This window comes from Amia ocellicauda, chromosome 7, assembly GCF_036373705.1.
Source record: "Amia ocellicauda isolate fAmiCal2 chromosome 7, fAmiCal2.hap1, whole genome shotgun sequence".
NCBI classification, from domain to species: domain Eukaryota; kingdom Metazoa; phylum Chordata; class Actinopteri; order Amiiformes; family Amiidae; genus Amia; species Amia ocellicauda.
The window spans coordinates 14,590,506-14,617,902 of record NC_089856.1 but is presented as its reverse complement, the minus strand read 5'-3'; the positions used below and the strand labels follow the sequence as shown (position 1 = coordinate 14,617,902).

Sequence of the window (27,397 nt, the reverse complement as noted above, 5' to 3'; positions counted from 1 at the left end):
CGGTCAGTCATTTGTTTCTTCACCAGAGATTTGATCTCCTAAATTCAGCCCATTACCAACTCTACAGGATCAGTTTAACACATATACATACTCACCGGGTCAGAGATTTAAGTACCATGCTGTACCTGTCCTCAGAGCCAGAAAACCATCTGAACTGCAGCCCTCACAGAACCAGGACGTGGGGCTGGCTGGTACTGTCAATGGATACACAATGAATGACACAGACACAGGAGGGAGTGAAGCTGCACCAGAGCAGGAAGGGCCAGAGACACGGGTTGTAGTCCTTGAGATTAGTACACTGCCAGACGGGTTTATTTGGTGAACTTTTCTGTACAACAGAATCATACAAACCTACAGCATCACACACACACACACACACACACACACACAGCATCCATCTGTGCAGAAGGAGTTAATTTCCGATCCCCGCACCCCACCCCCAACCCCAAAAAACTAACCACTATTTACAGATCAATTCTACAGTTCTCTAAAATCACCCCCCCACTTCCAAAAAGTAAAATAAAAGGCCAAAATTCAATGCTTTGGCAATCAACACAAGCTTGTATACATTTTTTTTTTTTTTTTTTTTTTTACAATCTTAAACACTTTGAATGAGGGTAGAATTATTATTAATCAAGTACAATGCTTCACTTAGTTTTGACAGTTTCCACACACTGTAAGTAACACAATGAACAAGTACAACACAACTCACTGCATTCTAAAGGATGCATCTGTTCTGCTTGCCTGGTGTGTATTTTTGTTGTAACACTGCTCTTCTCACACACCCCCCCCCCTCACAGTTAGAACATTCAAAACTAGAGTGAAATTGGGGCTCAGAGTGAATCAGGCCTGAGATTGAAATAAGGCTATGTTCTAGAATTTGGGACAGGGTTCCAGAACTATAATACATTCCATCAATGAGCTACTGAACACACTGCAGCCCAGCACTGAGACACTGAAAAATGAGTACTGTAACAGGAACATGTTCTGCACAATATTAATAAACAGTGCATAGGCCTTGGCCTTATTTAAAGCATCATGTTTATTCAGATTTTAAGAAGACAAGGTTACCCCCATCCCATCCCCTACCCCACTTGACCCCATCAAATCCCACTACACAAAGTTCATCCAATAAAATAAAATCCTATGTAAATACAGCAAGCCTGTTTTTTTGTTTTAACTTATTAAAAAAAAAAAAAAAATTCTCTGTGATTAAACAAGTTAGTGCATTTCATTTAAATTCATTATACAAGGTCACTAGCTGCTCTTTAGGCATTACTCAAAGAAGAGGTGGGGGGCGGGGGTGGGGGGCGGGGGGGGGGGGGAAAAAAAAAAAAGCCATCCTGTCCTGAACACTCTGGGCCTCAGAGACACCACTGTAGCTTGTGTGCGCACGAGAGTGAATGCAAGTGTGAGAGTTTGATTGTATGCGAGAGACGGAGAAAGAGAATGTGCGAATATGAAAGTGAGTGTGCATGTGTACTTGTCTAAGTGTGTGTGGGTGTGAGTGTATAAATGTTTCACCAGTTACTCATCTCCTCAGACATTGGAACACACAGGAGCAACCAGGCTACTAGCATTCCACAAATGCACTGAATATCTTGATTAAAATAAATACATTAATAAAAATAATAAGTAGTAGTAATATTGATAAGAACAGAACTGTGATATGGTGCGTTTCTGCGATATTTGAGTTCAGCTCTCGCAGACATGACAATCACACAGATCTCACTGGCAGCACAATTCACACAAAACAAAACAGAACAAATGACAAAGCAATCTGATAGCAAACCAGCAAGACTTCACTCCTCCTGCTTTTAAGGTTGAAGGTTTTGCAGGGCATCTTAAACATGCACTCTGACTGACAGTCTGGGCCAGACCAGGCAACTGATCAAAACAAAACAGAATAAAACAATCAGAGGCCAATAACTGCTGTTGGTTTCACTCAACTCCTGAAACAGTTGCATTTTTCTTAAGTGGCATAAAAAATTATATATGTATGTATATATAAAATCACTGTTTGCTGTCCCTTTGGAGAATGTTTGTGTATGTATGTATGTATATATACATATATTTAAAACACCTGATTGATATGATGCAGACCAGCTGTAATAATAGCAACTGCCCATCCCTGCAGCCCAGACCCTGGGAGTCTAGCACCGCCAGCTCAGCTGTGTTGCCTGGAAAACTCGTACACTGCTGACAGCTGCACCCCTATGATGCACAGGTAATGGAAATATTGTGCTACAGTAAACCAACTGCCACCTGCTCTCAGAGACACCTGCCTGACTGCCCCTGACAGTCACACCAACAGACAGAGACCGTCTTGGTCAGATCAAGCTCTGGAAAGTCAGCCATTCAATTAATAGGAGGGTGTTTTGGGAAATCTGACCACTTACAAATTCATTCAGACCAGCACCTGAACAGCACCCCCCGTCCCCTTCACTTGAGCACAGCCTTTGACCATCGCCCATCAGCGGTGTTGCACTGAGTGGCAGGGCTCTTGCACAAGCCACACCGCAGGAGGCAACATACTATTTCCACAGCACAGCACACAGCCTGGGCACATCAGCTCACAGGAGAGTTTAAAATTATCAGCACCTGGTGGGTCTTCTACCTCCAGGGCCCTGCAGCTCACAGTATTAGCCGGCACAGATCCGAGTTTGGTGGAAAAGGAGTCCGGGAGTCTCTGGCCTCCTTCACAATTTATTTATTTTTCGATCATGCACCATATTGAAATGCGGTACTATTTACTGAAAACTAAACAAACAAAAACAATCTTGCAAAGCGCACTTCTTAAATCTAGCCGAGAGCCATCGGGACAACATGCATCACTGAGGGAGAAAAAGTAACAATAATAAAAAAAAATAAAAAAAAAAATGAAGTGATTAGGCCCTGGTCCCAAACTCTTCCCCTAATCAGGGAGGAAGGGGCATGGTGCTGGGGTCAGGGTCTGCTTATACACCGTAATCATCCATTTAGCTCTCTTAACCCCTCCCACATAGGTGTAAATCTCACCCAGATACAGAGACATACACATGTGCACAGACAAATACACATGGACAGACACACAAACACACTCACACAAAAAAAGCTAACAAAAACAAAAGCTAGGGGGGGTTTGGGTTCATGCAGTTGGGCCCAGTTCTGGCCCGCTCTGGGCTCCGAGCCTCAGAACCACATGTTTATAGAGCAGTGCTGTCAATGTGCCACTAGAGGGCAGCAGTAGCAGCCCTGCACTAAGCCTGTGAGGGCGGGGGATTATTCGGGTTCACTCGTCATTCAAACAATTAGCCAAATTATAACTTATTATGATACCAATGAACCCACATTTCAAAACTGCTAATTTAAATCCATAATTCTCTATTAAAGAAAAAAAAATGTATGTGTATATAAACTATTCAAGTGGTCAGAACCATTCTTTTGTCTGATCCCCCCAACAACCCAATCACCCAACCACCCCCCAACGCCTCACTTGATACACACATCAACAACTTAAAGTTTGAGCTGCACAGGACAGAGCTGAGTACAGCTGGAAACTCCAGCAGACAAACAGCACAGCCATCCCACTCCAGCCCCAACAATCACAGTCTTCAACCCTCCCCCCACCCCTTAAGAGCTACACCTGATATAGTGTCTGTGCCCCACTTCATCCCCCCCCCCCCCCCCACTCCACTTGCACAGCAAAGTTCAGCAGAAAAAAGAAAAAAGGCAGCGACTGGCTTAAGGGATTTCCATTTCATAGTGGAATGCTCCCCCTTGCCAGCGCTGGGCGTTATATATAGACGCTTCTGTACATGAACGGTCAGCCTGCCAGTGCACGCACTCCTAACAGCCCAACTTCCTGTTCTCAGATTACAACCCCCACCCCTCCCACCCGCAGCCCAGCACCACCAAACCAAACCTAAAATTACACAAAAAAAATTAAATAGAAGAAAAATCTCAACTACTGTTCCAATTCCTCTCCAGGGCCAGTGAAGAATGGTGCAGAGACCAATTAAATGTGCTCCTGCGGCACAGCTCAGAGCTGGGCGGGCGAGTCCCCTACCTGTGCTCTGTCCATTTCTTATTAGCCGTTTCATTCATTGATTTCAATTCCTCTCCACCTGTGTCCCACTTGCAGTGTGTTCCTCAGAGGTCTGACAGCACCGTCTCGTGCTGCCACCAGTCCGCGGTGAAGATATATTTATCTATAGATATTTCCCCCCCATTCTGTTTTAATTTTAATTTTTTTTGAAAGTTTTTTGTAATTTTATTTTTTTAAACATATTTAGTTTGTTCATGTCTCTCATTGCCGTGCGTTTTACTTTGGCGAGCGCGGTGGAATGTTCTGTTCTTTGCCGCTGCGCCGGGGCACCCCCTGAGGGGAGTGCCGGCGAGTGAGTGGGGGGCGCCGCTGCTGTTCTCGCAGTTTTAGCCCGGTGCCACCCGTCCTGGGGGGTCCATTGCTGCGGTAGGGGCCCAGGGAGTCCCGTTGGGGGCGTCCCTCCGATGTCTTGCCTTCAGCAGATTTCTCTGGTGGGGGGCTCTGCTTATCAGCAGTGGGGGCAGGGGTGGGGGCAGCAGCGGTGGGATCGTCAGCCTTGTTCACTCTCAGCTCTCTCAGGGGCTGTGTAGGGGCTGGCGGGGGGGGGTCCTTCGGGGGCCGTTGACATACTTCTGCATAGCTCAGCTTCCGGGGCTCCTGCGAGGCAGAGAGGCAAGAGGTCAGGTTCAAATTTTAGCCATTTCCACAGTTTTGGATTGTATCTGGCTGGTGGGGGATGTTACGAGAGCGGTCTTACCAGGGCAGGGGTCAAGGTGGTTGAAAGAAGGGGAGCGGTGGCAGTGGTGGTGTTGGTGGCTGTGGCTCGGGAGGGCTTGGTGGTCATGGAGGGCTGAACCATCGTTGTAGGCGGGGCAGAGGAGACTGGTGTGTCTTTGGGGGTTTCGGGCTTCTCCTGCTTCTTCTCCTGCTGAGTGGCACTGCAGAGAAAGAGAAATCAACTGAAGCAATAAGGAAGGCAGTTCCACTGGGGTAGGCACATAAAGCTCACACATACAGGTCCCAGCAGCTCATCCTGCCTGTCAGCTAGTCTGTATCTGTGCTCACCTGGAGGCCAGGGGCTCGCAGGGTGTGGGGGCGGAGTTAGACGATTTGACTGCGGGCTGGGTGGAGCTGGCGCTGGACACTGCCTCCTCCTGGACACAGCTGGAGCTACCCGGGGGTTCATTACCGGGCTCGTGCTGCAGAAAGAGGAGGGTGAGGGGGTGGGGATAACAGGAAAAGCAGTCAGCACCAGTCATGGGCATACTACCACACCTGCAAATCCTGCACTGACAAACATGGGGTGCTACTCTGAGCCACTGCTTCCCAGCATTGGCCCTGGAGTGCTACAGGACTGTCATCTTCCAGTTCTAACAGAGCTCCCGAGAGGGTCCCCTTCCTCCTACTGTCCATCCTCCCCCAAATCAGGCCACACCCCCTTCTTCAAATCCCTAGTGAGACTGACCAGGCTTTGGTTGGGTCTGCTCTCCTGGGCGTGGGGCAGCGGTGCCGCAACACTGCGTGGGCCAGAGGTGGGTGGTGCGCAGGCTCGCTCCCGGCCCAGGCCCCGGACCACATCAGCCAGCCGTGGCTCCTGGGTGGGCTCCCCTTGGGCGCTGACCTGGGAGCCCGGCAGCGGGGGGAAGTTGGAGGGGACCAGTTCAAAATTGGGGGGCTGCACCTTGATCTCTGTCAGTGGGGGTGGCCTCTGTAGAGGGGGAAGAGAGAAAGTTTAGACGAATGGCACTGATGTCATTTTCAGTATGCGTTTTTAACCCCATGCAATGTATTTCGAACAAGTCTGTATGGAACAGGAGACATCTCAGACAGAGGCTTCAGCCAAGAAGTAAACATCTCTACCAGGGAATCAGCAACAAGCTAAACCAGCAGCTCAGGAACAACACCCCCCACCAACCACAGTGCCAGTCCAGTCTCACCATGCTGCGCTCGTCCTCTCTCCTCCGCCGCGTCGCTCTGTAGGCACCCCTCCTGCACACAGACACAGCGAGGAGCAGGGTTACAACACAGCCACGAGTGATAGTCTAATCCATTAAGATTGTGTTAAGAGGGTAGAGATGTAACTTGGGCCCTCAGATATCAATGCTCACTGTGCCAGGTCACACCCTGGGACGCACAGCTCCAGGTGGGTGGGGGGTAGATAGAGGAGGGAGGAGGAGAACAAAAGAACACAGGAACAGAGGTAAAGGATGCCCACAGCCGATTGCCCCAGAGCCTTGGATTCCCTCCATGCGCATCAGTCTGTCACACCCCCCCTCATGCCTGACCTCGCCCCTTTCCTCCAAGAGACTTCTAAAAGAAACTTAATTATTTTTTCAACAACCGAGAGAAAGCACACTGGCCCACCTGCCACGACCGGCCATGCCGATGTCTCCGTTGAGCTCAGTGGGCGGAAGGTTGGTGTCCTTCAGGCCAAAGCTGGGACTGAGGTCAGTAGGGGTGAGGGCAGGGCCGGTGCGGGGGGGCTGGGGGCTGCGCTGCCCTGACAGGCCCTCCACAAGTGGCAGGGGGGGCACAGACGGGGGGGCACCTTCGCCTGACCGGGGATGAGGCTTCACGTGGTTCCTGCGGGGAAGAAAAGCAGAGAGGAGAGATAAGAGCAGGACAGAGGGAGAGGCAGAGGGAGAACAAAGATGGAGAGGGAGAGTAGGGTGAGAAGAAAAAGGATGGAGACCATAAATTAAAAAGGAGGTAAAAAAAAAAAAATACATGAATAAATAAATCTCCCAGTCTGATAAGAGTCCAGCCCAGCCAACCTAATCAGAGGATACAACAATAAAACATTTTCCATCACAGATTGAAGTCTGTATGTCACACTGTTGGCTACAATGTCTTTTCTAGTCCTGGTTGAAACCAACTTAAGATATTCAGGCCTTAGAAGACATGGGAACAGGAGTGGCCATCACCTAGCAGCCCCACGCCAGCCGGCTGGGCTGCACAAGCTCACAGACGGGGCAGTGATCCATGCTGGAGGGGTGGAGGAGGTAGTCTGTGCAGATGGAGCTGGACACTGCTGTACAGGGACCTGGTGTACAGGTGGATGGGTATGTAAGTTTGTTTTCTGCAGTACAATATGCATCTGCAGCATTGGGGAGAACTGTCTGGTTGGGGCACTGCTGCAAAAGCACCACAACCAGCGAGAGAAGAGGGGAAAAAGAAGAGAGACTGATAGACAGCTAGCACGTCCAATCAGTATCAGCAGCCCAGACTGACTCCAGTCATAGTACCTAACACACAGATCCCAGTACAGCTGCCAAGACCAGCCAGTGAGTAAATGACATGTAATGAGAACAGAGGCCGTTCGGCCCAGAGCAGACGTTCATGGGATGATGATTCTGATGAGAAAGGAAGATATAATCCTGTACCTGAAGGCACTTATCACATTCTTTCTTGAGTAGAGTGGGACACTGTGGGGACAGTAATGACAGAGAAAGCGAGAGAAAAAGAGCATGCAAGGGTTACAAGCTGAGTCAGGAGAGCACAGGGTGACTGTTGGTCACGGCACAGTGTACAGCTACGGCAGAGAGTTGTCCACTGACTTTCCCCACTGGGGGCCTATCCCCCTCCACTTCAGGTCTGCGCCCTGGCCACACCTTAATTACTCTAGGCTGTTCTTGAGGGGGGTGGAGCAATCAAGTCATTAATCAGTCGCTAATCTGGTCCCCTTTATATAATATATAAATCAAGTAAAAAGTGCTGTATACAAATGTTTAAATCAATGCATCTCTTTTTCTATAAATATATTTGTATAAAGCCAATATCTTTAATTAAAATCAATGTGATTTCTTAGTTATGATTAGATATGATTCTTTGTGATAATATACACAGGAACACATTGTGATTCAATCATTGAAATACTGTTAAATATACACTACACAAATCTGTGTACACACTGAAACCTCACTCAATGAGGTTTGTAGTCCAGTTTTGTGTGGTACAGAGCAGGAAGTGGGGCACAGTGCTGGTTTATCTGGGAAGGTTTTGCAGAAGAATTCTTAGTGCTCCTTTCAGTACATGACCTCAGTACATGCTGTTTGAGCAGACTCTGCAATCTGGCATCAATTTCTCATTTCTGATCAGTTAATGTCTCCCTATCAGTCGTGGTAGTGTCCCTGAACTACAGTCGTCATATTTTCTTCGGTCCCTTTCTTGAAGAGAATAAAGGCATCTATGAGAGCTACTCCCATGAGCCTCTGGGGCACTCTCCAGGACCAGTGTATTCTAAACAATATATACTGCTCTATACCATAACCCACCCAGTACACAACACACAGCACTGCTGTTGCCCCCCAAAACCTTCCTGCCTCTGGGACTTACCGGTTCCTGTTGAAGGGCCGACCCAGGTTCAGGGAACTGGAGCTGCCCTTGTAGCTCCCTGGGGAGCTGAAGCCATTCACAAAGCCACTGTTGGGGAAAGGAGCCTGGAGAAATGGAAGGAAGAGGAAGAAAAAAATAATTAACATGGGAGTGTCACCCTAGGACACTGGCAGCTCAGAACCACAAGACTGGGCCCCTGAGCAAGAATATAAATGCAGAGCAGAGCTGGAGTATACACTCCGTCCTTCCCCCCTGACCCTCAGATCTCATAATCTGAACGCTCATTGGGCTGGGTCAGGCACAGCAGGTCACAAAACCCGGGGGGGGGGGGGGGGGAACCGAGAGAGGAGAGGGGGAAGAAAGAGGGAAGGTGTATGGTATAAAGACCCCCCCGAGACTCTTCACTGCACAGCCCCCCTGATTCCCTCTATGCGCATCAATTTCTCATCACTGGGTCAGAGAGGAAGAGCAGCTTTATAGAGAAGCTGAGGAACCAGCATTAACCGATAAGGACAAGGTCAGAGATAGGGTGTGTGCATTTTGCAGTGCGTAGTGTGTGCACTGTGTGTGGTGTCTGTGCTGTGTACTGAAGTGAGCAGGTCAAACAGGATGGAGGGCCTCACCAGGGGGGTTTCGAAGTACGGCGTCGGAGAGGGGGACCAGGTGGGGGGCACAATGCCGTAAAGTGGGAACTGCTGCTGTGGGCTGTACACGTGCTGCATGTAGAGTGGGGAGCTGTACTGGGACGGGCTCTGGCTCTGCTGTGAAAACACGCTGGAGTCCAGGCTGCGGTACCCGTTCTTCGCAAAGAATGTGTTGATGGCCTTTATCCTTGCCTGCAGGAGAGGTGGAGGGGGGAGTAGGGGAGGGACAGAAATACAAGACGGGATTAGAAACAGGAGAAGGAAATGGTCTGTTTGGTTTCATTTACAACAAACAAGAGGAACTTGTAATTTGTAAAGGAGAGGACAAGGTCAGCAGCTCTAGTAGGATTCCTCCAGTAAGGAACACCACTAAGCAGGGTCTCTGTAGAGCTGGGATGCACAATAACCATGACTCTGAAAGCCCCACAAAAACACAGCAGCACATGTGGGGCAGCTAAGTGACAGGGGCCTGTCCAGGACACCCCCGTCTCCCCTCAGATCTCATAATCTCAGCAGTCATCAGGACAAGACACACTGGGCTGACGGGCTGAAGGAAGGAGGGCGGGAGAAGGTGGGGGAGGGTGGGCGAGGAAGAGAGGGTAAAGGCAAGCCAGAAAAGATAAAAGGTAGGATAAGAGTAGAGGAGGGGAGGAGAGGAAGGAGCAGAGGTCACCCACAGCTTCAGTGGCCCGTCTCCTTCGAAGCGCGATACTGATCATCACTGGGGGGGGGCACATTTAATGATCTAATTCAAATTAAATAATGAAAAGCAAAAAAACTAGTTAAAGGAATGAGGTCAAAGTTCACTCACCATGATCGGTCTCCCCTGAAATGTTTTCACGTCTTCCCTTAAATACCTGTAGGCCTGAAGAACAAACACAGTGCAGCCAAGTTACCAGTCAGAAGGGCAGGGGCATCTCCATACAGACAGAGGTCAGGGACTGTGTGCCGGGCCAGAGTGAAATGCAAAATCCCCCCCAACAAGCCCACTGTGACTCACCTGCTGTGCATCAGTGTCAGACTGGAATGTGATGTACCAGTTGTTGTTATGGGCGAACTCCACACTGATGACCTTGGGACAGTTGTCATGCCTGAACAGAGCCTCCACCTCCTGAGAGAGAGAGAGAGAGAGAGAGAGAGAGAGAGAGAGAGAGAGAGAAGGAGGGAGGAATGTGAAATGGTGAATGAGACAGCAGATGTGAGTGTTAGATGTTTCTTTGGTGAAATTATTTTTAAACTATATTATACACTATAGTTTTGTTTTTTTTGTCTCTTTTCACACATGCAAGAACAGGTATAAAAGGGCGTGTGCATTCACCTCCACAGGGGTGGTCTCGGGCACCTCTCTCAGGATGATGATGCAGCGCTTGTGGTTGGGCCGCACCTTCTCTCCCTTCTCATCCACCTGCACCATTGGGGACGCTGCAGTGGGGGAGAGCAGAGCAGCTCATGGGGGGGCTTTTCAGTACATTTAAAGAATGGAGTAACAACAACAACAACAACCACCACCACAAAGAGGCGATGAAACACCTACACCTCAGGACATCCAGTATGAGCTGCAGGTCAGTGGTCAGGATCTTGATGCCCTCCATGCTGGCGATGGTCCAGATGGGCACAAACTGGTCACTGTCCATCTGTGACATCAAGTACAGGTCCTTCGACAGGTTCTCTCTGGTGGGGGGGGGGGGGGGGGGAGAAAAGTATTAGAAGTGTACTTTGTGGCTCATGTCTAACCCCTCCTCACAGCTCCCTTCCTGACCAGACTTCCCCATGTTCTGATACTGCATTGACTGTGTGCAACTTTTGAATATTGAAATTCCCATGCAAACCTCTTGCACCCCCAGCTTCCCCCACTCCCTCCCTCACCTGGAGAAGCAGAACTCCAGCTGTTTCTTCAGGGACTCGCGCAGGTTCTCCGCAGGGACAGGCTGCTCCTCTGACAGATCGCCCTCTCCTGCAGGCACGCATATGCAAACGCAAGGACACACGCACACACAGTTCACCAACACACACACACACAGAGACAAAGAGACCAAGTCAATAACTCCTCCACTCTACCCTACAGAAGACTGGACAAGCAACTCCATACCCCCCACACAACACAGAACAACTAGAAATCTCCACTGTGGGCCCTGTAGACTAATCAGCACCAAGCTGATCTGAAACAATGGGCCTAGTTTTGTCATACGCTTGCCTTTGCATTACTTGCACTTGTATTGTTTATTTTGATATCCCCTACACTCCCTTTCCCTTAGCTCTTAACTGACTTAATATCTTGTCTGCACATATCAGCTTTGTCATTCTAGGATGCAATACGTTATATTGTTTACTGTATATCTCATATACACTTGTGTAAACTGTGAATTTGTAAAATGTATTATGCCATGAATTGCTCTGTATTAATGCACTTTGTATTGCACATATATTTGTTATGTCGCCCTGGACAAGGGCGTCTGCCAAGAAATAAATAATAATAATAATAATGTCCGCCAATAGGTACTGAGCTCAATGACAAGGTCGAACAACCAACCAGCAGTGAGCACGTATATGGAGAGCACTGTCTGTCAGAGGTAAGGTAACTGCATGCATGTGTGCGGCTACACTGACCAGCACTGCCCGATGGTCCCTCGTAAAGTGGGAAGGGGAGCTCAGAGGGGTCCATGCCATTGACAGTCTGCTCCGGGGGATCGCTGGGGCTGCTGCTATCCGGCATGCTGGAGAACATCATGCTATACTGCTTACAGCCATCAGGGGGCGCCTCTGGGTAACCTGCCCGGGGAGAGAAAAGACAGCAGGGTCAGTGTGGAATCACTGAAGGGGGTGTGAGGCACAGCTGCAGCCAGACTCTTCTTCATTAAGAAGAAAGAGTGAGTGAAAGAAATGAAAGGCACAAGACCTTGAGAAAGTGAATGAGAAAGAGGGTAAGAGAACAGTGCAGAGAGAGAGGGAGAGAGAGAAGGGTAGAGGAAGGAACAAAATTAATTTTCAATGGGAAAGAGGACAAAGAATGAGCGAGTAGCAGTAGAAAACATGCAAGAGTTGAGAGGGAGAGAAAGGGTCAGGCTTGGTGTGGGTTCGAGGGGCAGCAGTGCAGCTCACCCTCAGGGATGTGGGAGGGGGCTTCCTGTGGCCATGGAGAGCCTTCGCTGTCATTGGGGGTGGCTGACCCCTCACCGCCCCCCGTTGGGATCTCCTGCCACACCTTCGCGTTAGGGTTCAGGCCTGCACCTTTCGAGGTCACCTGAAGAGGGGGAGAGAGCACAATGCATCAGCCACCAGAAGGGAAGTTTCATGCATAACTTTAGTGTTCAAATCAACAGAAGCAAATTAAATGTATAATTTGTTATACCAGTGTGTGATTCCAGTCTCTGTCTGAGAGAGAGAGTGGTGACAGTTTTAGGAGTTTGGATCAGATCGGCCCCAGGAGCATACATTCAAGTTCACGTTACAAACGAAGAGTTACAGAAACAATAACGCTTCTCCTAAAATGCATCATCTGATAGAAGTTCCTGCTGTGGAGAACAGTTTTTAAAACCACTATACAACTTCTCATGATTCTTCCTTTACTTTAAACTGTGATTGTGTTTCTGAATTATTTCTTAGCAGATGTGCTTGTCCAGGGCGACTTACAAAATATAAGCGCAATACAAAATACAATAAAACAGTGAATAACTCGCATTGCCATGGAGAAATGGACACACGATGTGAGCTGATCATTAGGACAGTAAATAAAGAGCTTGCTGTCCAGCAGGGTGGCTACAGAATTTTATAATTGCAATAATGTACCCAAATGTGTTAAAGTATCTTGTACAAGCCCTTGAAAAATGCAACCACGAGACACTATTTTTGCAACAGTGACACAAGCTGCAGGAATCACAAGCTGGTGCAGGGATGTCCTGTTTCAGTGCCAGGCTGCAGCAAGGCCTGCAACAACCTTGCTGCTCTGTGCCCCATTCAGAAGACCCTGTGCTTTCTGCACCTATAAATACACAGCCCTGCTTCCCTCTCCATAGGCAACACAGGTTTAAAATAGGGCCGCATTTACCCCTGATAATCTGATTACACACAGAGCCTGTACTGACACTCGCATTCACAGCAGTTTTTATAAAGGTACAACTGAAATCAGACTGTGGCCAGGGCCCGCACTGCAGTCTGCCCAGCCATACAGTCAGATTCAGATGCCAGTTTACCTGCCTTTATCATAATGCTAGACAAGGCGATTTTATTTTACTGGAGAAAATATAATTTTAGACGGGCTGTCAAAACTAGGTTTCAGGGTACAAGTTAATCGTTACAAACACAAATCACTGTTCCTACTGTCAGCCTTTGACACTGAAACTTGTATCTTCTTTGAATGGGAGTGGCCTTGGACAAACAGAAGTTACACAACTATATATGCACATACATAAAGGGTTATATATTGGAGTTTATTCTGATTATGTCAGAACACTGAGTTGGGGAATAATAATAGTCCCACTGGTCAATAAATATGGGTTAAAGCTAGGGAATCCAATTTTCTAGTCCCGAAATAGCGGGATTGAAAACTTGAAATACCCGGGATCACGGGACTATTGCTAATGAAAAATGTGACGGCGCAGTAATTATTGTACTCCGTGCTGTAAGCCATTTATAAAAGAAAATGTTCAAGAATTAATACAGAGAGACTCGTCATCTGTTCAAAATGTCAATCTGAAGTACAACCACCAGCAGATTCCAGCCCGAGATGAGCAGAGGAAGGCACTGCTAGGGTCCCGCGGACTGCAGCTTTAAAGGAGCAGCTGAAGTTCATGAGCTGCGTGAGCGACAAGACGCTGCTGCTGATGCGTGATGAACTGCATCAACACAGAATGGTTCCTCTTTGAAAGCGCAGGGGGACGGGGGCTGTACCTACAATTAACATTAACTTTCTGATGTCAACTCTACCAAACCAGTGTGGAGTCCGAAATCGCATTTTAGCCGCACTGTGTTCTGTACACAACATACGCTTTGGTCTAAAATTGCTGTATTAAGAAACAAATAAAACCTACAAACCATAGGCCTATTGTATATAATGTTTAACTGCTCATTGTATGTTTTAGTGTATTAGTAGTAGTCGTCTAGTGCTTGTGGCTGTTTTGTGCGCAAATGTGCAATTTGTCTAAATTCACGGCCTAACTAGGTTTTCTCGATCGTTACATAAAAAGCATGGATTATTCTAGTACATAATGTTTTTTTATATATTAGTGTAGTATATATTCTACATTATAGTTCGTCTAATAATGCATTCGTCTCATCTCCGAGACTCTAGTCTACTTAGTACTACAACAATCTGTTTAACATTCAATGCGATCCATGGCGTGATACATAAATAAAAACGTTAACGTACTTAAGAAAGCAATAGGCTATTAGTTTTGTTGTTTTCGTTAATTCTGTTAGTTGCATTATAATTATTACATTTAAAAATAACCCAGCGTTGCATCAACGTAATAATGTGTGTGTTATCTGGGAAGCTCTTTTTAATCCCGGAATTTTAAAAACAACAATCCCAAAACCCCGGGAAAAAAGCACCCGGGAGTGTATTCCCTAGTTAAAGCAAAATGCAACCAGCTGGGAGACACGGAAGAATGACGTCACCCTCCGAAAAGAGCGAGCCCCGGTGCAGGCGCGCTCGTGCTTCTACGGGCTCCAATACGAACCTCGAGCCAGCGCACCGCGCGCACACACCGCTGCAAGCAGACTCCCGCAATTACAGTTAGCCGACTAAAATATATATTTCCGAGTATGGATGGCGTGTATATATATATTACATACATATACACACACACACTAAGATCAAGTACAATAAGATATAATCCACTGGCATAACAAAAAAACAAAACAAATATATATATATAGTACAGATACGACCTTCACAGCCCCTTGGTGTATATTCACAGGAACATTTAGACCTGTATATCTGTCATGCCTCACAGAGAGGGCCAGCGAGAACAGGACAGGAGACTTGAAACACAAAAATATTTAATACACGGGCAGAAGAGTCTGACTGTGTTGAGAAGACTCGGGAACGGCGGACGGGTTGGAAGACTGAAGGGTATATCCAGTTTTGTTCTCTCACACACACACTCATTTATGGTCGATTCAAACTCTTCAGCAAATAAATAACATCCTTACAAATAAAAAGTCAAGAAAAACCCGACTTGGGCAACTTAGCCGAGTATAACCGCGACAGACCTGGGAGCCGCGTAATGCGTGGGGGTTGGGTTGTAAGGATACGCTCCGCTAACACGCCATGTTACACGCGTGCTCTCCCTCTCGCGCTTTGAAGTCACTGAAATATTAAAATGTAAGAGTGTAGGGCACTTCGGGCTTGGAATAGAGCTCCGGGTTGTTTCAGTGGTCTGTGGTGGCACAGGGGTCAGGGAGGCCGGCTCTGAGGCCTTGTGTTAGCCCAGTCACATGGACCTGCCTGTGCCGGGTCCATGCAGCCCGCCCTGCCGCCGCGAGTCCCAGCCCGCACTTTAAACCCCGACGCGACACGCACGTCTTCTTACCTCCACAAACAGCAGCATTCTCCGTCCACGCCACGAAACCAGTCTCCAATCCCCCACTACCCGTGTCGCCGTTTAATTTGTCCGAATCTTAACGGGTGTTAAATAAATAAATAAAAGTTTTGAAATAAATTAAATAAAGCAATTCGGCAAAACAGACGAGCATGCAAAAAAAAAAAAAAGTATTTCAACCGGCCTTCACTCTCACTCTCTTCCCCTCCTTGCCTCCTCCCTCTCAAACACTCGCGCACACATACACCTCCCCCCCAACACCACTGAGCCACCAATCTCAGCCTCCACATTGGCGGAGAATACTGTCAGTCAATTCCGCCACAGTTGACAGATAGACCCTTTCCGCTCGTGATACCGCCGTTTCTGCTTCCGGGATCCCGCCCCCAACGCCGCAGCATGGCTGACAGCGGGCCGAGCACATGGGCGCAGGGCTGCAAGGACGGGATGGCGCAAAAGCGGAACACGAGACAGAGAGCGAGCCACATCCAGTTTAAAAGTTTGCAGGACGTGTTGCTTGTGTATTGCACTATATTGAACTCTCTTTTCCTTAATAGTATTTTCAAGGGAAAGTTACCCTATCTGCTGCCCCCCCACCTCACAGGACACATAAAAAAACAACCACCTGTACAGAACAATCCAGACTGGATTCAGGGGGAAAAAAAAGTCAGGAAAAAACAAACTAATTACAACATATATACATATTTATACACACACACACATATATATATTATGTACATACACACACACAAACACATATATATAGATCTCTTAGGAATCCATATAGATTAAAGGAACTGCTCAACAATGAGCTGATCCCACCATCTTCCCATCACAGGACCTCAGAGCCTGGAAAGGAGACTGAACTACTGGGCCACCGGTGAGTCTCCCTCCCACAGCACATTGGTGTGCAAGAGTGGTGTGGCAGGCTTGGCCCCTAGGAGCCACAAACCAGCAGTGTTTATAGCTACACCCATAATCCAATTCAATGTTTATTTGATAGAACGCCCTTCTCAAGGCCCCTTTCACAGGTGTAAAACTGTCAAGGTCATCGCAGAAGCACAGGAATCAACATACAACCATGAGGCACACAGGAGAGAAACTCCCCAAAAGAGAAAAACCATCAGACCTTTGACCCCCAGAGATGGTTTTCTCCCTTCCAAAAGCTATACAAATCAGACAAAAATCACAAGTCACTGAACCACTGCATCCTGCAGTAGCATTGCTCTGATCCCTGTGACTGCTGTTATTATTGTTGTTGTTGTTGAGGAGGAGGGAATGTGCTGAGTGGTGTGATTTCGTAAGCATTTTGAGTGCATCGGTGTCCACGCGACCATGCTCCTCAGAGCAGTTTCTGACCTAACTGTTCCAAACCGATACAACTGACCCAAACCCCTGCTGAGTCACCAATCTACAGTCAGGTTACCACATGTAAATCTGGGCCTAGAACCTAGTGCATCTTGTGACCAGCTCTTATCTTCCACCGGCAAATACATGCATGCATGCATCCATCCATCCATCGCTAGTTAGACTTTTATTAAAGTTTGCCCTTCGAAGGACACAGGCAAGGTTACATAATGAACCTCACAGCTGCTTTGCTGTTGCCGGTCTTAAAGCTACACACACATACAGTTACATGCACACACACAAGCATGCACACGCACGTGTATGCATGCCTGCACACACACATGCCTGCTGCTGCTTTTGGATAGTAAAATCGATGCCTAGGCATTGAGAGCCCAGAACAAGAGTCCTCATTGCAGCTATAGCCTGCAATAATCACTGTGGCAATAACTGTGAAAGATTCTCACTCACACACACATGCTCTCCGTCTCTCTTGTGCACATTAAGACACAACCATGGGTGACGTGCGCCACCGCCCCAGATTTTCAGCAGTTCCATACACAAACATTGTTCAGTCAAAGGTTTCTCAGTTGCAGTGTCAGTTTAGCTTACAATTTAAATGCAGCCAATCGGTACTATAGAGGTTCAGGACAAAAGTGGTTCTATATCAATTTTTGGGAGTGGGGTATGCATGTGTGTGAAGAGGGGTAATAGCAGGCAGTGGAATCTACACCTGATACTGCACTTCTCCTCCCTCTTATCTCATTCAAGACCGGCTGTGTGTCCAGCCCCATTCTCAGCAGCCATTCTGGTAATGCGCCTGTTCTTATTTTCAAAAGCCTTTCAATTTAATTAAAATAAGATGGAAAGAACAGGGAATGACCTCCTCTACCAAGGGCTGGAAGTATGTCAGTGTTACACAGGGACAGATTACAGAGGCACAAGGCACTGGCCCTTACAGTGTGATGCAATGCTTATTTCCTTCCATCACTGTACACTTTCTACCTGGTGGGCTCTGACCTGCTGTAAGCACTTTTACACAGTTTGTGGATTTTTTGCAATATATAGGATATTTGCATTTTATGATGAAATATTCAAAGTTCAGACTCAAAAACAGACACACATTATATATCATTTATATACATATAAAGAGTTATTCAATACGCAATTTTTAACAGTTCGGATAAGTATATAAAGTTTTATACATTTTATTAATTCCTTCAGTTAAAAAGCTTCTTTAGAGAGAATTTGTTTAAAAAAAAAAACAACAACATTCTAATCTTGAGCAAGTGCTTGTCAGAGATGTGTGTGAACTGCCCAGCTGGCTGTCAAGCTGCTCTCCGCTCTCTATTGATGTGACTTTGTTTCAGTGCTGGCTTTATAAATAAATATCAGGCAGAGAAACTGAGGTGTGCTATGCACACACACATATACAGTGAGGGAAAAAAGTATTTGATCCCCTGCTGATTTTGTACATTTGTCCACTGACAAAGAAATGATCAGTCTATAATTTTAATGGTAGGTGTATTTTAACAGTGAGAGACAGAATAACAACAAAAAAATCCAGAAAAATGCATTTCAAAAAAGTTATAAATTGATTTGCATGTTAAGGAGGGAAATAAGTATTGGACCCCTTCGACTTAGTACTTGGTGGCAAAGCCCTTGTTGGCAATCACAGAGGTCAGATGTTTCTTGTAGTTGGCCACCAGGTTTGCACACATCTCAGGAGGGATTTTGTCCCACTCCTCTTTGCAGATCCTCTCCAAGTCATTAAGGTTTCGAGGCTGGCGTTTGGCAACTCGAACCTTCAGCTCCCTCCACAGATTTTCTATGGGATTAAGGTCTGGAGACTGGCTAGGCCACTCCAGGACCTTAATGTGCTTCTTCTTGAGCCACTCCTTTGTTGCCTTGGCTGTGAGTTTTGGGTCATTGTCATGCTGGAATACCTATCCACGACCCATTTTCAATGCCCTGGCTGAGGGAAGGAGGTTCTCACCCAAGATTTGACGGTACATGGCCCCGTCCATCATCCCTTTGATGCGGTGCAGTTGTCCTGTCCCCTTAGCAGAAAAACACCCCCAAAGCATAATGTTTCCACCTCCATGTTTGACAGTGGGGATGGTGTTCTTGGGGTCATTCCTCCTCCTACAAACACGGCGAGTTGAGTTGATGCCAAAGAGCTCGATTTTGGTCTCATCTGACCACAACATTTTCACCCAGTTCTCTGAATCATTCAGATGTTCATTGGCAAACTTCAGACAAGCCTGGACATGTGCTTTCTTGAGCAGGGGGACCTTGCGGGCGCTGCAGGATTTCAGTCCTTCGCGGCGTAGTGTGTTACCAATTGTTTTCTTGGTGACTATGGTCCCAGCTGCCTTGAGATCATTAACAAGATCCTCCCGTGTAGTTCTGGGCTGATTCCTCACTGTTTTCATGATCATTGAGATCTTGCATGGAGCCCCAGACCGAAGGAGACTGACAGTTATTTTGTGTTTCTTCCATTTGCGAATAATCGCACCAACTGTTGTCACCTCGTCACCAAGCTGCTTGGCGATGGTCTTGTAGCCCATTCCAGCCTTGTGTAGGTCTACAATCTTGTCCCTGACACCCTTGGACAGCTCTTTGGTCTTGGCCATGGTGGAGAGTTTGGAATCTGATTGATTGATTGCTTCTGTGGACAGTTGTCTTTTATACAGGTAACGAGCTGAGATTAGAAGCTCTCCCTTTAAGAGAGTGCTCCTAATCTCAGCTTGTTACCTGTATAAAAGACACCTGGGAGCCAGAAATCTTGCAGATTGATAGGGGATCAAATACTTATTTCCCTCATTAACATGCAAATCAATTTATAACTTTTTTGAAATGCGTTTTTCTGGATTTTTTTGTTGTTATTCTGTCTCTCACTGTTAAAATACACCTACCATTAAAATTATAGAATGATCATTTCTTTGGCAGTGGGCAAACGTACAAAATCAGCAGGGGATCAAATACTTTTTTCCCTCACTGTATACACACACACACACACAGTGCAGGTTGGTCCAGTCAGAACTGGGATGGTTCAGTCTGTTGCGTAAATGGAAGCCTAACTGCAGTGTTAACCCCCTAGACTGCTGTAGGTTCCTGACTCTGACTATGTCAGACTCACCCCAACCAGTTCCTTCTGTTACACTTTTTTATTCAGTGTATTTTATTTAAAGGATATGCAATAAATGTCTCTATATTTAAATACATATATTTTAAAATAATACGTATTTACACACAGCAGGCCTAGTCAGGTAACTGTTGGGAGATTAGCCAAAAAGGTTCAGTGCCAATACATAATTTGACCCCTAAGGACGCAGCGGCTCGGTACGCCATACTGACGAGACTGGGCCCACTTAACAGTTAGTAATAGTAGACTAATCTGTCAATACCAGGAGAGAGGAGGAGGGAAAGATAGAGCCACAGTGAAGGATAGGGGGTAAAGTGCAATATTCCGTAGAAAGTCACATTAGTACACTGCAGTCACGACCGTGCCCCCCACCCCTTCACTACCGACACAAGGACGATTATGTACAGTATAGAAAGTCAACGCAACGCGCTTGGCTTGTCAGACTATCTCCCTTTACAGAGAATTACATTTCGATACCAGTTTCCCCGATTAAACTGTTAAGGTTTGTTAATGCGTGGGAAAAAATTGTCGTAGAGAACCACTACAATCGTAGAACCACTACCACTACTCTAGGCCGAGGATTGGGGAAACGACTAGGCCCCGTCGTAGCCTTACAGACACACGTCGGCCATATGGAAGAGTGTGCTGATGACACCAGCGCTCAAAAACATCTTACACAAGACGCGCAAATACGTGTAACACTTTTAAATTCCGAGATCAGCCCATTATATACCGGTTTCAAGGAATAAAACATACAAATCTATATAAATTTGTATTAAAAAAAACAACCGATCGCTTAAAGTCCAAAAGCCAGCTGCCTCGTTAATTTGACACTTCGATGCCGGTGTCACCCGTTTAAACATGGGGTTAAATATTGCAGACGTTGGCTCGGTCTGGGCTATTTAACCCTAACCGAGGTTCAGAAACATACAATCCTATATAAAACATCTAACCAACCCCGGTAACTCAGCAAATAATAATTCAATGAATGAATGACCAATCGACCGCGACACCACACGTCAGCCGCACAATAATGCTAAAACCATCGCACTAGCCGACGGGGAAACAATTCACACACGGAGTGGGATTCTTAATTTCTATTATTAAAAAGGGGATGTGTTTGTAGCTGCAGTGCTCAGAAGTATGGATTGCACCAGCCCTGTGGGGAGGGTGGGGGTGGGAGTTCTGCTCATACGGCGACAGGCCCAGCTTACCATGCCGCCTCCGTCTCCGTCTCCGCCGGCCTCGGATCTCCGGTCTCCGTCCCGTCGGCGGGTCTCCTGCTGCAGCTGCGGCTCTCCGCCCTGCTCCGAACTCATGAGCCGGCCCTGGCGCTCTGCCTCCCCGCCTCGCTCGCTCGCTCGCCCCCTCGCCCTCCCCCCTGCTAGCCCGATCCTCTCCTCGCCGGGTGACAGAAATGCAACAAGACCCGTGTCTTTGGTTGAGCAGTCTGCTGTACTTTACCCCCTCACCCCCAGGAAATGATCAATGAGGAAAATTAAACCGTAACAATCCCAAACCAATTATTATAATTATAATAACTTACAACTCGATAGACGCGACCGAGACCTATAAATGGTGCTCTCCTGCGCTGTGGATAAAGCCGTACTTCTGCCGATCAGGGAGGTGCACAGCACATTCCTAGCCGGACGACCGAAGCGGACGCTGGGGGACACGCAGCTCACCAGAGCGCAGCTCAGCGCCACTGTCTGACCGACACACACACACACACCACCACTGTCCCGGCAGGCAGCGCGACCTCTCACCCCCCCTCTGCTCCTCCCTCCGTCTTTCCCTCCCCAAAGCGCTCCCTAGCAACGGGGCAACACTCAGAGCACGCCGCATAGCAACCTCCTTACTCTTTCCGCATAGCAACAGCGCTCCGCAAAAAGAGGAACACTGACACAGGCTCCTCTAGATTAATTAATTAACGATTTCTTCACCGAATTATGTTATGCTTTTGACCCAGATTCAATCAATGTGTGTCATTGTTTTGTTTTTTACCTCCTACTTCTATACACATGAACGCCTGTATGTATGCGTTTATCATATATACAAACACACATACATACATAACCAGATGCTGTTTTACTCAGAGGATTTGTTTGCACTTTCTGTACCTGTGCAACAAAGTACTGTTTTGCTGTCTGAACACATCAGTATAACAGATAAGGTGCAGTGGCCCACTGCAATTCAACAGAAACCCTGCACTACACTCAAGGGCTCAGCGTGACGGACGCTGGAGGTATATATAGCCAGTGACCCTGCAGTGGCAGCAGCAGAACACTGCTTGCAGTCAGAGTTCGCCACCCGGCCCTGTCTGTAAGCTGCTGTGAGGGGATTACTCACTGGTCTGTAATTAGGGAAAGCCACACAAAACACAAACACAAGCTTCAGTCAGACCATTTTATTATCATTTCACTGGGTTTTCAGCAGAAAAAAAAAAAATCAAATACAAAAAATATAACTGAATAAATAGCCCATTTCACTTCACAGGAAGTTGCCCAAGTCTCCCAGCAGTGTGCAATGCAGCAACGGTGTCATCAAGGGGGAGTACGGGTCACACTGGATGACACAGTACAGTATGGCCTGGTACAGTGTTGCTGGCCTCTGCATCTCTGTGTCTTGGAGTGTGGGTGGGGGTGGGGGGTGTAATGAAGTGTAATCCTACCCCACACCTCACCCCATCACACCTCCTGCCATCTCTTTGACAGTATTTCAATTTATTGTTGCCCCAGTGACCAACCCCTGCCCCACCCGCCCTGTCCCTGTCCCTCAGGCCTTGGTGGTGCTGGACTGAGCGGCCTGCACACTCTGGATCTGCTGGATCTTCATGTTCATCACCTCGATCACCGCTGAGAGAGAGAGAGAGAGAGAGAGAGAAGACAAGGTGTTAGGGGAGGTGACAGAGATATTCTGTCCTGCTATTCCTGCTGTCCCTGTTATTTTGTATTTTCCATTCCAAAGTCAAGTATCATTATTGCATTTAAACCTTTCATCGTACTGATTTTACTTAATTACCTCTGAAGTAGTTTATATAGAATGTTTCTTTTGTGCATTTTGTTTTCTGATTATCCAGCATTATTATAAGTAGTTTGGCAACACAGTTCTTATTGGTCACGCCAATAAAGCAACTTTGGATTTGAAGAGAACAAAAAAAAAAAAAAAATGGAAGAGAGAGAGGTACACAGACAAAGACCACAGAGAAGCAGGCCAAGTCGGGGTAGGAGCGGAGGCGAGAGTGGGGAAGTGTGACCATGGGCCCCACCTTGCTTCATGCTGTGCTTCTCCTGCAGAGCTGGCTGGATCTTCTCGATCTGCTTGGTCAGGAACTCGATCTTCCTCTTGAAGAACTCCTTGGTGTTGTCCACATTCTGGGGCGAGAGGCAGATAGAGTTAGCAGTTAGCAGGGAGTCTGCCTTGCTCTGGAGAGCCACGGTGTCTCAGTGTTTGGTTACTCTTAAACCTTGTTAATTACTTAATTTACTAATTACAGGGCTTCATTAATCACCAGGTTACTCAGTGCTTGCTGATGTAGAGACCTATAAACACACAGCACTGTGGCCTTCTCCGCAGGACGGAGGTTGCAGCCTCACCTTCTCTACGTAGTATCCAGTGCCCACGTCCACCAGCACACGCTCCACGTCATTCAGAGTGCCGGGCACATACATCTGGGGGAGAGGGGGTTAAGAGAAACAACGCCAGCTCATCAAGCCGAGTCTACAGAGAATCTGAATCGACCTAGTACCGTGGTCAGAGCGTACTCTCTGAAACACTGATCATACTGTGAGAAACTTACATAATTAAATATAATAATGGATAAGGGCGTCTGCCAAGAAATAAAAATAATAATAATAATAAATACTCCTGATTTAACTGATTGGAGTCATTATTAAAGTAAGAAGTAAAATCATCTGCTAGTGGGCAATGGGACGGTGACCGTAAGCCCTGCAGGGAGCCAGGATTTGAGGACTGGAGTTGCACAGACCCCGCTTTGACTACCACAAATATTATTATTATTGTAACTGCTTCCCTAGACTCTTTATGACCACAACAGCCCTGGGCAACCTGCCGGTCAGCTATGAATGCGACTGGCAGTGTGTCAATAAGTCAGTCATTCCAGACTCCAGCAAGCCACAGATTCGGTCCTGGATGGGCCAGTTGTACATTGATCAAATAAGCTCATTATTCCCCTAACTGAATGAGGCCGGCCCCTTTCCCAAACCAGGTATAATGCAGGAAGATGTTTTTTAAAAGACAGAGACAGAGAAAGAAAGAAAGAGAACCCTTGCTGGACTGGGGCTGAAGACCACACCACTGCTCTGGCCGCAGCACAGAGCACAGCAGAAAGGATACAGAACTTGTCAGAGGGACCAGCAGCTCCTTTCCTGGGGAAACAAGAGTCAGGACAGTAATATTATGATTATTATAATGATTCAATATGACAGATGTTTTAGTGCATCAAGCATCAGGGATCCAGGAGTATAACCACTTGCTGAGAGTGATCGGGTTGGGCTTCAGGGACAGTTATTAAACACCAAAACTGAGAAGTTTAAGTTTAATGTGATAGTGTTTTATTTGTCTTCAGGGTTTGGGTTTCCAGAAGGGCAATTAGATATTGTATGGTGCTGAACTGCAGTGTACTGTACTGTATTCAATTGTATCATACTGCACCAGAACAAGCAGCAGCAACAGTGGTGGTAGACGCTCGCTGTGCGTGGAAGTCAGGCCTGGGTTCTAGGATTGGTTTCTTGGAGAGGCTGACCGCCTGCACACCCCCACCCCCACCCACCTTCATTGTTCTTGTTGAGCATGTTCAGACACTCCTTGGCTTCCACATACTTGGTCTGCACAACCTTCAGCTGGCCGATGGATGAGGTCAGGAACTCCACCTCCTGAGAGACAGGGCGTCAGAGAGACAGGACAGGGGACAGAATGCGTCAGAGACGAAGTGACAAATGCTCGCCTCTACGTGCTCTATACTTTTAACACTGCATGTATAAAGAGAAATACAATATAGCAATGGAGAAAGTATGGAGCTCATGTAGGACACATCTAAACAGAGGAGCTTATGATCTAACCTGTCGCAGCGATATACAAATCCGTATATATTATTATTAATATCCGAATACCACTATTAATGACAATATTATCAGAGATTTAACCGACAGCTTTCTTTAAACGCACATGCAAGTAAACTATTAAATCGTCAAAGATTATCAAATGTACCAAGAAAAAAAAACGTGACATTTCTGACATGAAAACAGCAAGCCGAAATCTATAAGGAAATAAATAAAAATAACTGTTAGAATACAACCTGCCACACCTGTATATGTCTGTCATTGCGGTGCTAAGCGATTTATGGACCGAACCGCCACCAGTGGCTGGAAGTAAACCCACACAAATAATGAGCGTTATGCATAGGAGACTCTTAACACCGATCTCCATTGACTGCTGTGTTTGCATTCAGCGATTATTAAAACGAGTGTCGCCCATGTGCAATCACACACTGCAGAGAGAGCACGCTGGCCCCTTCCAGATCTCTCTGACCCGGCACCGTTAACCCACACACACTCAGACCCCTGTTTCGTAAAATTGGTACGAGGTGGAATTTGTCTTGTTCTCCTGCTGTTGCTTTCTTTAAATCCCCCCTCACCTGCTCCAGCTGCCCCTTCAGGCCCTCTAGCTGAGGTAAAGTGAGTTCGGCCAGATTCACCGCCATCTTGGAAACGGGCGACAATCCCAGGCAGCACTACTACAAGCTTCCGGCGCAGACCGGAAGTGATGGTCTCTTAGTGACCGTGGTGTACAGTGTGCAACATTACAGTTAGTTGACCGATCTCTTGTGTGTCTGTAATAGCTCTGAAACATGTTGAATTTACACATATGTTCAATATGTATAAGCATCAATACATTAATTAAAATATCAAAACGAACAGACATATTCTAGGGTTACTTCAAAAGCGAAAAGTAATATGGTTGAGGATGTTATTAGGCTTGTACAAGTTTGTTTAGAAAATACCAGTGTGTAAAGCAGTAGCATCTGTGTAAGAGCAGTTATGTTACTAGTGTCCATAATGATAGTATGTAAATACACCAGTATCTTCTGTATATAACACAGGTGGTGGTGTTAAACACATCACATGGACAGGCATGGTTACCAAGTCCATCTCATAGTGACATTGCTTGGGTTCTGTTGATTTCAGAACCCCTTTAACATGCTGCACACTTTTGCTACAGTGTGGAGTAGGGGTTAGGAGTAGTAGTTTCTGCCTCACTCGCAGTGTGTAAAGTGAGTGTCCAAGCTACTATGTCAGGGATATTACAGTATGCATATCTGCTAGTGTATCAATCATAAAGTCTTGTAGCGTGCAATTGCATATTGTAGGGACAAAGATAATACAGCCTTTGCCCTATGGAGTGTCCCTGCCCATTGTCTCCACTCACACCACTCGTCTGTATGTGTTGGATTCTTCTTTGTGAAGAGACATGACCAGACCTCCAGTCACCAGAATAAAAGTGAGAACAGATCCATTATCATAGTTTTTCCAGACATACAAGCAGTGTAATCAGTTGCAAAAGGCAGCACTAGAGGAGGAGATGGGGTGGAGGCAAACCAATAAATTACTTTATAGAAAAATGAATTACTTTATGTACAGGTGTTGAACACGATCTTACCCAATTTAATTTAAAAATAGTCATTTGCAATCATTCAGTTTATGTTGCAGTTTAATCTCCACAGATAATGCCGATTGTAATATAAGTCAGGCAAAGGAAGTTTTGCCCTAATTACTGCACCATGACAATCCAGAACAGTAACACACCAGGTTAGTTTAGTTTAATTCTGGATGAGCAGAGTGACAGAATGGAAAACAGGATGTTTAATTTCAGCACTCTTATAACATACAGTGTAATTACAGCACTTCCATTTTTCCACATTGTTAGATTACAGCCTTATTCCAAAATGGATTAAATTCATTATTTTCCTCAATTCTACAAACAATACCCCATAATGACAATGTGAAAGAAGTTTGTTTGAAATCTTTGCAAATGTATTAAAAATAAAAAACAAAAAAAGCACATGTACATAAGTATTCACAGCCTTTGCTCAATACTTTGTTGAAGCACCTTCAGCACCAATTACAGCCTCAAGTCTTTTTGAGTATGATGCCACAAGCTGCAAAAATGCTGCCACTGAAAAACATCCCTACAGCATGATGCTGCCACCACCATGCTTCACTGTAGGGATGGTATTAGCCAGGTGATGAGCGGTGCCTGGTTTCCTCCAGACACAATCTTTGTTTCATCAGACCGGAGAATTTTGTTTTGCATGGTCAGCGAGTCCTTCAGGTGCCTTTTGGCA

The 27,397-nt window shown here is 46.5% G+C and overlaps 2 protein-coding genes across 3 annotated transcripts; both read right to left on the bottom strand.

The window, feature by feature from the left end:
• Nucleotides 1–3,662: 3,662 nt before the first annotated feature.
• Nucleotides 3,663–21,760, bottom strand: LOC136752916 (la-related protein 4). 2 transcript variants are annotated; one of them, XM_066708630.1, is made up of 16 exons: nucleotides 21,249–21,760; nucleotides 12,106–12,247; nucleotides 11,614–11,775; nucleotides 10,873–10,960; nucleotides 10,541–10,677; nucleotides 10,325–10,428; nucleotides 10,007–10,117; nucleotides 9,818–9,871; nucleotides 8,986–9,198; nucleotides 8,363–8,466; nucleotides 6,392–6,610; nucleotides 5,965–6,016; nucleotides 5,493–5,735; nucleotides 5,093–5,226; nucleotides 4,785–4,965; nucleotides 3,663–4,684 (listed from the first exon to the last, which is right to left on the bottom strand). In XM_066708630.1, exons 1-16 carry the CDS (start codon nucleotides 21,351–21,353, stop codon nucleotides 4,304–4,306), a joined length of 2,430 nt encoding a protein of 809 aa, XP_066564727.1. In that variant the 5' UTR covers nucleotides 21,354–21,760; the 3' UTR covers nucleotides 3,663–4,303. The 2 variants fall into 2 exon arrangements, with proteins under 2 accessions (XP_066564727.1, XP_066564728.1); XM_066708631.1 differs by lacking the exon at nucleotides 21,249–21,760 and adding an exon at nucleotides 15,537–15,789.
• Nucleotides 21,761–22,426: 666 nt separating this feature from the next.
• Nucleotides 22,427–25,817, bottom strand: pfdn5 (prefoldin 5). Its single transcript, XM_066708629.1, has 6 exons — nucleotides 25,691–25,817; nucleotides 24,827–24,929; nucleotides 24,391–24,422; nucleotides 23,631–23,705; nucleotides 23,303–23,408; nucleotides 22,427–22,889 (listed from the first exon to the last, which is right to left on the bottom strand). Exons 1-6 carry the CDS (start codon nucleotides 25,754–25,756, stop codon nucleotides 22,810–22,812), a joined length of 462 nt encoding a protein of 153 aa, XP_066564726.1. The 5' UTR covers nucleotides 25,757–25,817; the 3' UTR covers nucleotides 22,427–22,809.
• Between the last annotated feature and the right edge of the window lie 1,580 nt (nucleotides 25,818–27,397).